Source organism: Stenella coeruleoalba, assembly GCF_951394435.1.
Source record: "Stenella coeruleoalba genome assembly, chromosome: 8".
Taxonomy (NCBI): domain Eukaryota; kingdom Metazoa; phylum Chordata; class Mammalia; order Artiodactyla; family Delphinidae; genus Stenella; species Stenella coeruleoalba.
Window position 1 is genome coordinate 8,606,904 of NC_137154.1, and position 8,768 is coordinate 8,615,671.

The 8,768-nt window shown below is 57.9% G+C and overlaps 1 protein-coding gene across 3 annotated transcripts; it reads right to left on the reverse strand.

The window, feature by feature from the left end:
- Positions 1-279: 279 nt before the first annotated feature.
- LGALS12 (galectin 12) lies at positions 280-8,420 on the reverse strand. Of its 3 annotated transcripts, XM_079929247.1 has the most exons (9): positions 8,025-8,420; positions 6,211-6,299; positions 5,903-6,116; positions 4,958-5,077; positions 4,358-4,396; positions 3,686-3,712; positions 2,973-3,061; positions 1,363-1,513; positions 645-898 (listed from the first exon to the last, which is right to left on the reverse strand). In XM_079929247.1, exons 1-9 carry the CDS (start codon positions 8,091-8,093, stop codon positions 752-754), a joined length of 945 nt encoding a protein of 314 aa, XP_079785373.1. In that variant the 5' UTR covers positions 8,094-8,420; the 3' UTR covers positions 645-751. The 3 variants fall into 3 exon arrangements, with proteins under 3 accessions (XP_079785371.1, XP_079785373.1, XP_079785372.1); XM_079929245.1 differs by lacking the exon at positions 2,973-3,061 and having other exon boundaries at positions 280-898; XM_079929246.1 differs by lacking the exon at positions 645-898 and having other exon boundaries at positions 1,161-1,513.
- Between the last annotated feature and the right edge of the window lie 348 nt (positions 8,421-8,768).

Genomic DNA, 8,768 nt, shown 5'->3' on the forward strand with positions numbered 1-8,768 from the left:
CAATGGTAAATAGAAAACACAAAATATGATGGTAAAATATAAATAAACCAGATATTCCGGGAACCACAGGAGTAGAACTATGGCCAGGCACGCGGTCCTCCCGTGGAGGACGCTTCCAGCCTCCCTTGCAGATAACGTGGCTGCGTGACTGAGTACTTGCCAATGAGATGTGAGTGATAGCGTGTGCTAATCCCAGGCCTGGGCTTATGACATCAGATGGGCCTTGTCCGTATTCTCTATTTGCCTTCTCAGCGGTTGAAACCTAGATGTGGTGGCTACTGAGCTTCTGCCATGCAGGTGATGCTGATGCCCTGGGGGGTGGTGGCATGATGACTAGGATGACCCAGAAGGCCCATAATGAGCAAAGTGGCCCCCCTGACCTGGACGATTTTTCTGTTTAGATGAGAAGGAAATAAACATCTAAATGTTTAAAGCCGCTGCATTTTGGAGTACCTTCATTGGGCTACAAAGCCTGCCTCCTTGTCTAGGCCCTGAAGGAAGGCATAGACAAATCCCAGGCTCCTGGTGGAGGGAACTGCAGTTTCTGGAGCCTTCACACTCTTGTGCCCCCTTTCTGCCGTGGGGTCCAAAGCACCTGCAGACTCAGGCTCCTGGTTCCAGAAGTGAGCCAGGCCTGACACCCTGCTGGCAGGTGGAGATTTTAATGAGGGTAGGAGAGTGGGGCCATCTGGTGGGGCCCCGGCTATGGGCTGGCCCTCTTCTTCTCCGGCTGGGCTCTCTGGACTCCTCCTCAGTAGTGGACGCAGTAGAGCTGGACGCTGCCACTGATTCGCAGCTCCCGCAGCCGCTCCAGGGCCTGCTGACCCAGGCTGGTGGCCCCCACGCCCTGCCCACTGAGCGCCAGCTTCAGCTCTCCCTCTTGGCATAGGAGCAGAACCTGGGAAAGGAGGGCATGGGGCTCTGCAGGCTTCCAGACCGTCCCTTGCCTGCCTGATGCCCCACCTGGCAAGGACACAAAGACTGCACCCATGGGGCACCCAGTGGTGGAAAAGACCAGGACTAGGGGCCCAGCTCATCATCAGCCCTTCCACAAGGATCTGCCCAGCCCTTGGCCTCAGTTTCACCATCTGTAAAAGGGGTCGTTGCTCTCCCTGGACGAGTGGTCTCAACCTCAGCGGCACACTGGAGCCATTAGGGGGGCTTTTTGATAATGCTGAGGCCAGGGCCCCCCCTGATTAATTAAAGAGGGGTTTTTGGGCATGGGATCCCCAGCCCAGATCTCCTCTCCCCCAGTGGGCACTGGCTTCCCTGCCCCGCCCCCGACACACCCCCAGTCTCCCGGATGGGAATGTGGCTCTGCACTCCACCCCAGAGGGACCAGGCATATTGGCTCCGACCCACCTCGAAGAATCGCTGCGGGTAGAAGAGGAAGGGGGCCAAGATCAGTTTCTTCCGGCCCCAGCGGGAGACCCAGGCCAGAGTTCTGTCGGCGAAGGAAGCCCTGAGCGTCACAGGAACGTGGGCGGCGTCGTCCAGCAGACTGAGCGTGAAACTGCGGAAAGGGGCCGGAGAAGGGGCTGAAGGCTTGCTAAGTGCCAGGGGCGGTGCTAAGCCTTGATGTCTGTGGCCCAGGGCTGACTTAACCTGTAGAAATGTTCTGGCTGGTCCACGGTATTCTTCAACGTTAAAGTAATACCATTTTCAAAAATTGAGAAAGTTTATATAAAAGATAGCTTTCAGCTTCTCTTTTAAATAATTAGAAGATCTGGCATCAGAAGATCTATGGAAATATTCTTTCCACTTCACCACATTCCCAACCTGGTGCCTCACTATGTGACCTGCCTGGCCTCTGAGGACACGTGAATCATGGCCCTTGAGAGAGACAGCAGTAAAATCATTCGCTGTGTCACTAATAATAACCATGTGAATTGAGCTAAGATAAGCACCTAGTCTCCTGGCTCCAAGCTTGGGGAGGAGTGGGGTTCTTTCCCTCATTGGGAACTTTTTCATTTTCCCTGTAGAGTGGGATTATCTTTCTCCTTTTTTTCTGATGGGGGAACTCAGCACTCCAGGCTAAGAGAGGTGTAGTGACCTGGCCAAGACCACAGATTTTTTTTTTTTTTTTTGCGCTACGTGGGCCTCTCACTGTTGTGGTCTCTCCCGTTGCGGAGCACAGGCTCTGGACACACAGGCCCAGCGGCCATGGCTCACGGGCCCAGCCACTCCGCAGCATGTGGGATCTTCCCGGACCGGGGCACGAACCCGTGTTCCCTGCATCGGCAGGCGGACTCTCAACCACTGCGCCACCAGGGAAGCCCTGCACAGGTTTTAAGTGTCCTCAGCAGAAGTCAAACCCAGGAAATCTGGCCCAGAAAAGTCATGAAATCCAATGCAATTCCAGAAGGAAGGAAGGGAGGAGGGAAGGAAGGATGGAGGGGAAGAAGGAAAGGAAAGAAGGAAAAGGAAAGAAACAAAGAAAGGGAACGAGAAAGACACTTGTCTAAGTGGCGTGGAATCCGCAGGTTTGGGAAATGAAGCATGAGCACCCCCTATGGGAGAAGTCAGGAAGCATCCACTTGGTTACTGCGTCCCTCCAAGTCCCCACCTCCCAGCACTGGGCCTCTTCTCTGGGGTCGCCTGGCTGTGTTTCCTAAACCAGGGCACTGTGGGAGGTCACATCCTCTCTCTGGGTCTCAGCCTGTGCCTTTAAAGGGCCTTTCCTGAGGCTCCAGCTGGGACCTGCGGTGAGAGGCTGGTTGGCCTGACCACATGCACAGACAGGGAAGATACTCCCGGAGTGGGAGTTGCTGGTGCCACGAAGGCACCAGAGCCCTGGACCCGACCCCAGATCAGACTTTCACAAGCCCTGCAACCTTGGGCAACTTACTTCTGCTCTCTGCTCCTCCGTTTCCTGATCTGGAGGATGGGGATTGAGCAGTGGTGCTGCGATGTTTATCAAGCTTGTGCCTGGCACAGAGATGCCCCTCCTGCCCCTCCTTCTGCATACTTACTCCTTTGGCTCCGGCAAGACCAGCCCCCTCACTATGATGACCTGTCCGGGCCAGAGACCCTGGGGAAGGGCACGCGAGCAGGGCACCTCCTGAGGGAACACGGGAGATGACTGAGAGGGGGACTCACAGAGGGGCTCGGGGAGGGATACTGCCCCTAGGAGCTGCTTCATGGGCTGCCCTCAGGGGCCAGGGAGCCCCAGGGCTGGTTAATCTCTGCCTCTAGGCCTGCATCCAGGAGACACTTGTGCTCAGTTATTAAACACCTACTGTGGGCCTGTCTCCAGTACTCGGCTCTCTCTGGCCTCCCCCCCACCCACCCAGCCCCCGTGCTGGGAGCCCCTAATGCTGTGCTCCAAACTGTAACGGCTCATTCATTGGTCTCCCCCCTACCAGCCTGTGGGCAGCTGGGGGGGGGCGGCTGGGACTGATTTGTCCCTCCATCCTAGAGCCTGGCTCTGGGCCTAGCACAGGAGAGTATCAGATAATTGTGTGCAGAATAAATGGAGAAAAGGTAAAATGAAGCTGGAGTTTCAGCCTGAAGTCGACTGGCCCACCCATAGCCTGCAGTTTCCTATAAAGAAGGGGAGACCCTGATGCTGAGGCCATATGCCACGAGCATATGGGATATGAGTGGGAGGGGGTGCCCTCCCACTCCTGATGGAGCGGGTGAGGGACTGTCCCTCTGCCAGGCCGAGAAGGGGGAGGTCACTCACCAGGCTGGGGCTCTTCAGCAGGAAAGGCTGTCAAGGAGAGAAAAAGGGGACATGGAGGCCACATGGTGTTTGCTCATTGAAAGGGAACCTCGATATTATTCTTTAAAAATGGGGATATTTGGGGTTTGCCCCTCTCAGAGATAATACAGGGAAATGACTGGAACCCCAGTGGGGCCCTCTTGAATTCAGATGGACACCAGCTCTGGAATAATGCAGGAGAACTGGACGGGGGTGGGGTGGGGGGTGGGGGGGGCGGACCTGTCATGCACGCACTCTGTGGCTCTGAGCAAGTCCCTGGGCGCGTCATCTCCCCTTCTGCCCTGCTGGCCAACCCACTACCTCACAGGGATGCTAAGAACTGAAAGCTCCAATTGAGACAGATCTTCTGATAGGAAGACTGGGGCCCTGCCCGTTCCGGGAAGCCAGTCTTCCCCCAGCCATCCTCCCGAGCTGGCCCTGGTGCTGGGAGAGGCAAATCCAGGCTCCCAGGGACTGAGGTGGGGCCAGCCGTCTCCATGGCAACCGCACAGTGAGGGAGGGGGCAGATGGGCCTTGTGCAAAATGAGCAGCAGCCCAGCGAGGGGTGGGTCCCGCTGGGGGAGGAGGGAGAGTCAGTGGCTCAGCTGGCGTGGCTGGGACCGCGAGGGCCAACCCTGCTCGCAGGAGACTCACGTGTCCAACCGGATACTCGCTACCGCCCTCCACAAATGGCTGTTAGGAGAGAGAACAAGCAGCAGGCCAGATTCGGGACCACTGCAAGCCCCAGAGCTTGATTGATTTCGCTCCCACCTGCCCTCCAGTGCCTGGGAGGGGGCAGAGGCCAGCTTTGGCCTTGAGAGCTCCTCCTCTCCCCGAGGCCTCGTCAGGGCTTCTCCAACCCGGCATTTTGAACACGCTGATTCCCGGGCCCCACCTCCCACTTACTGAATCAGAATCTCTGAGGGCGGGCCTCAGAAATCTGCATTTTTAATCAGCTCCTCAGCTGGGAATGATACCCCACAGGTCCAAGACTCCAAGTCATCTGCCTCTGGCCACTGCTCCTCATTGACCAGACCCCATGCCCAGGCTAGGATTCTGCCCGAGGCTCTTGGACCCACCTTCTGTGGTCACCTCACCCCTCCTCATGTCCAACACCTGGATGGATGCCCTCCACCTTGGCTATAATTGGTGTGACAGGGCTTGTCTGGGGCGGGAGGGGGTCCTGGGCCTGTCCAGGCATCAGAGGAAGTCAGAGGCTGCTGCCACCCAGGACTTGGCCCCAAGGGAACTTACGCTGATGTTCAGGAATCCAACGGCCGTCACCAGGATATCTCCATATATGCCCAAGGTGTCTACACGAGACAGCGGGAGCTGGTAGCGGTAATGGAGAAAGTGTTGTCCATTTACACTCACCTAGAGAGACAGACAGACTAGGCTGGCTCAGCAGCAGCTGATGGTCCTGAGTTCATACTAACGTGCCAGGCATCATGAACATCCTTTCTGGAATTTTCCTCATTTAACTTCACACCAACTCTACAAGGCAGGCATGTTTTACAGACCAGGTGCCCGAGGCTTGGGGAGCTGGCAACTTCAACGCCCCTCCGGGCCCCTGACACCCCGTGCTGGCCCCATTTCGCCTCTCAGCTGACCCACCAGCAGCTGGAGCAGCAGCCCCCGAGCCCTCCCCACCATCCACAGGTGAGGAGCCTCCGGAGGCTGTGTGACCCCTGTCCCACAGGTGCCCCCCTCCACTGCTGGCTCCCACCAGCTCCCTCTCCCCTGGAGAAGTCTGAAGATCTTCCTGGCAGGAGTTCACATCAGCGGTGGAAGCCCTGAGGCTTCACTCTCCCTGTCCCTTCCCCCTCTTCCGTGAGACGGGGAGAATGACGGTGCCCTCCTCATGGACTGCTGTGAGGATGCAGTGAGCTAATATTTAAGGGATTAGAACAGCGCCCGGCATACTGCAGGCGCTCTCTAGACGCTCCCTGTGACGGTGGCAGTGGCACCCTCTGCAGGGCCGGCACCATAGGGCCCGCTGAATGCTGCCGTCTGTATCGGGCCAAGTGGGCCCAGGGCAGCTTGGGACTGGGCTTGGCAGCTCCTTGGTCCTCTGGGTACTGGACTCTGTGCGCCATCCCCCCACATACCGCTTAACGCAGTGACATGGGGAACTTGGCTGAAGGAAAGAGAAGCAGAGGGACACAAGTTCTAGACTCCCTGATCTCCCCTTCCGTTCACCTTCATCTCCTCATTTCCAAAGAGAAAGAGGATGAGGAAGCTCGCTCCTTTCCGCAGGGCCAGATGGGGCCACCGGGCCTCGGCTTGCCAGCGCCCGCCGCGCAGGGTGTTGCAGATGACGTGCGGCTTGGTGGTGTGGAAGCGAGGGTTGAAGTGGATGGCGATATCTGGCCGGGGGTGCAGGCTGCAGCCGCACTGGAAGTCCACCTGGAACCTAGGGGAGATGAGGCCCCCAAAGGGCACCTGCGGCCAGAGACTCCCGGAGACCCTGAAGGTGGAGAGGGAGCCCTGCCGGGCGCTTCCCTTACCTGCGTGCATTTAGAGGAACCGCTCCCTGGAGCACCACCATCTTGCCTGCTCGCAGGCCACCAAAAATCGTCGCGACGTAAGGAACCACCTGAACGAGGGGATAAACCCATCCATACAGGATTGAAGAAAGGGCCTAGGGACCCCTGGGTCGGGGGGTGCAGTGGGGAGGAAAGAGGAACAAGAAGACTCAGCGTTCCCACCCCAAACAGAAAATGTCCTAATGGGGAAAAATTAGTTTTCTCTGAAGTGTTCTCTTCCATCTTCTCCCCTTTCCTGGACTCTCACACATCAAAGCCGCACTCACGGGCAAACCAGATTCAGCCCCACTGCCCCCTTGGAGCGCCAGTCCGGCCCCTTACCCCAGCTCCTAGGGCACAGTAGTGCCCCCAGTGAGGCTTACTGTTCCCCGGTTGCCACCCTGGCCTCCAGAAGCCTGGTGTCGAGGCTTCCCAGGGACTGTTTATTGGCCAGAACCTGGGAAGTGGGAGGCAAAAGGGTGGACAGATTGGGATCTGAGTGCAGACCCTGATATGGACACCTGGAAAGATACCTGATAATGACCCCAGCCTACCTTCCCAGCTCACCTTTCCCCTGGCATTCCTAAAATACAGCGTACGCTTTGACCACTCCTGACCCTTGCTGGGGTGTTTCCTCTGCTCTCCTTCTACCCTGTGAAATCTGACTTGACTTTCCAGGCTCTGACACCTTCTCCAAGCATCACCCATTCTGGTGCCTGAATTATTCCTTCCCTCGCCGTGCTCTCCCCTGGCACGGCTAGTTTGGCCCTTGGCCGTCTGGCTTCGAGGGAGCCGTGCGGCTGGTGGTTCGTGCTGGAAGGCTCAAGCCCTTCAGAGCCGAAGCCCTGTCTTTCGCTTCTACAGGCTCAGTGCCTGGCCTGGCACAGAGTGGGCTCTGAGCAGGTGTGTGCAGAATAAATGTGAACGTGCAGCAGGTACTCATTGGGCAGTATCTCGAGACAGGGCCTCGTGCGGTGTTCTCCAACTCCCAGCAGCCTTCAGAAGCCTGAACTGCCCAGAAAGAGCTGAGATCCAACCGCGTTGCCCTCCAGGTGGGATTTCGCAGCTTGCAAAGCAAGGAGCCACTGTAACCTGGGCGGCTGCTTCATCCCATCACTCGGGCACCTGGGGAAGTGTGGGAGACCCCGGGCTGTCGGAGCACCCACAGCTTAGCCAGGCTCAGCACGTCAGTCCCTCCTGCTTCCCAGGCTCTGGGCCAGGCCTGTAATTAACTGAGCCAAAGCAGTTCTCCTGGGAGGCGAGGACCAAGTAAAGGGAAAGTGATAATTAGTGTTTGTTAGTGGGAGGGTGGAGTCTGCTGGGAGTTCAGCCTTCTGTAAAGCGCTGTCAGGCTTCAGGAAATCCGCAGGGCACTGGGCTGAAGGAGGAATCGAGGAAACCCCAACACCATCTCTCACTTGGAGGTTCCGACCTGACTCCCAGGCTGGAGATGAGCCTGCCCTTCCTAGTGATCAATGTTCCCCCGATGATACTACGCACTCCCCCAGACCCTCCTAGCCACCCATCGTACAGTAGGGGACACCACTCTGTCTCCAGGCCCTACTACTTTTAAAATGCAAGGACCCTGTGAACCCGGCAGTCATTGACACGCGAGTGGGAATGAGCTGTCAGCCACTTTGCTAAGCTCAGGATGGCCTTCCAGAGCCCATGGGCAGGGGCCAGGGAAACAGGACCTATGACTGAGGACCTCTCCAGCCCCCAACCTGGGATACTGGGCCCAGCTGGAAGGGGGAGCCCTGAGACCCAGGAGGTTCTGGACCCGAGCGGCTGCTCACCGGGTGGAAGACTGGCGGCTGCAGGATGAAAGTGTCAGGAAGCGGGTCCAGTTTTTCTCCAGGCGACATGGTGGAGGGGGGGCCTCCAACTTGGGCTGCAGGTCCTGATTCCAGGAGCCCTGCCCCCACTGGACTGACTCACCTTTCCCAGCCAGGTCCTAAATGCCTGGGGCAGCTCTCCCAGCTGTCAGTCTCACCTGCACCTGGCAGGGTCCTTCCTAATGGTGCTTGGAGCAGGTCTGGGAGGGCAGCTGTCCAGCGCCCCACACCAGCTCCAGCCCCACCGGCTGGACTGGGTGTCAGAAGAGATCCGTGTTGAAGGGCGCGTAGCTTGTACTAACTAACCCTCAGGGTCTGAAGCACGGAGCCCGTCGCAGAGGGAAGCCAGAGGCGGGCTCCTTTGGGGCCAGCGGGGTTTGTGATTTCCCGGGCTGCAGCCTGAGCCCTCCAGGGGTCAGAGGCAGGGGGGATGGTACACGGGGGCGGGTCCCAGGAGAAGCCCCGCCCCCAGCTTCCTGGACACCAAATGAGTGGCTTCCCCTCCCCTCCCCACAAAGGTTTCCATCTCTCTCCCTCATTTCCCCACCCCTTTCCCCACTCTTCTCCCTTTGGCAAATTTTACAGTCCTTGGGGGCTCCATTTCAGCACTGGGTGGAAATGCCGGGGCCCAGACGGGGTCACAAGAAAGTGGGATGGGGAGAGGTGAGAAAAGGCAGGGAGAGAGAAGACCGTCTTAGGCTTAGA

What these genes read in the sequence shown, in the direction of transcription:
- LGALS12 (XM_079929245.1), bottom strand. Translation starts at nt 8,093, where the DNA reads ATGTCGCCTGGAGAAAAACTGGACCCGCTTCCTGACACTTTCATCCTG. An exon ending in AGCCGCCAGTCTTCCACCCG is followed by an intron (nt 6,300 to 8,024) that starts GTGAGCAGCCGC and finishes CCCCTCGTTCAG; the next exon opens with GTGGTTCCTTACGTCGCGAC. An exon ending in TGCTGAAGAGCCCCAGCCTG is followed by an intron (nt 1,514 to 3,685) that starts GTGAGTGACCTC and finishes CCCTTTCCGCAG; the next exon opens with TTTCACGCTCAGTCTGCTGG.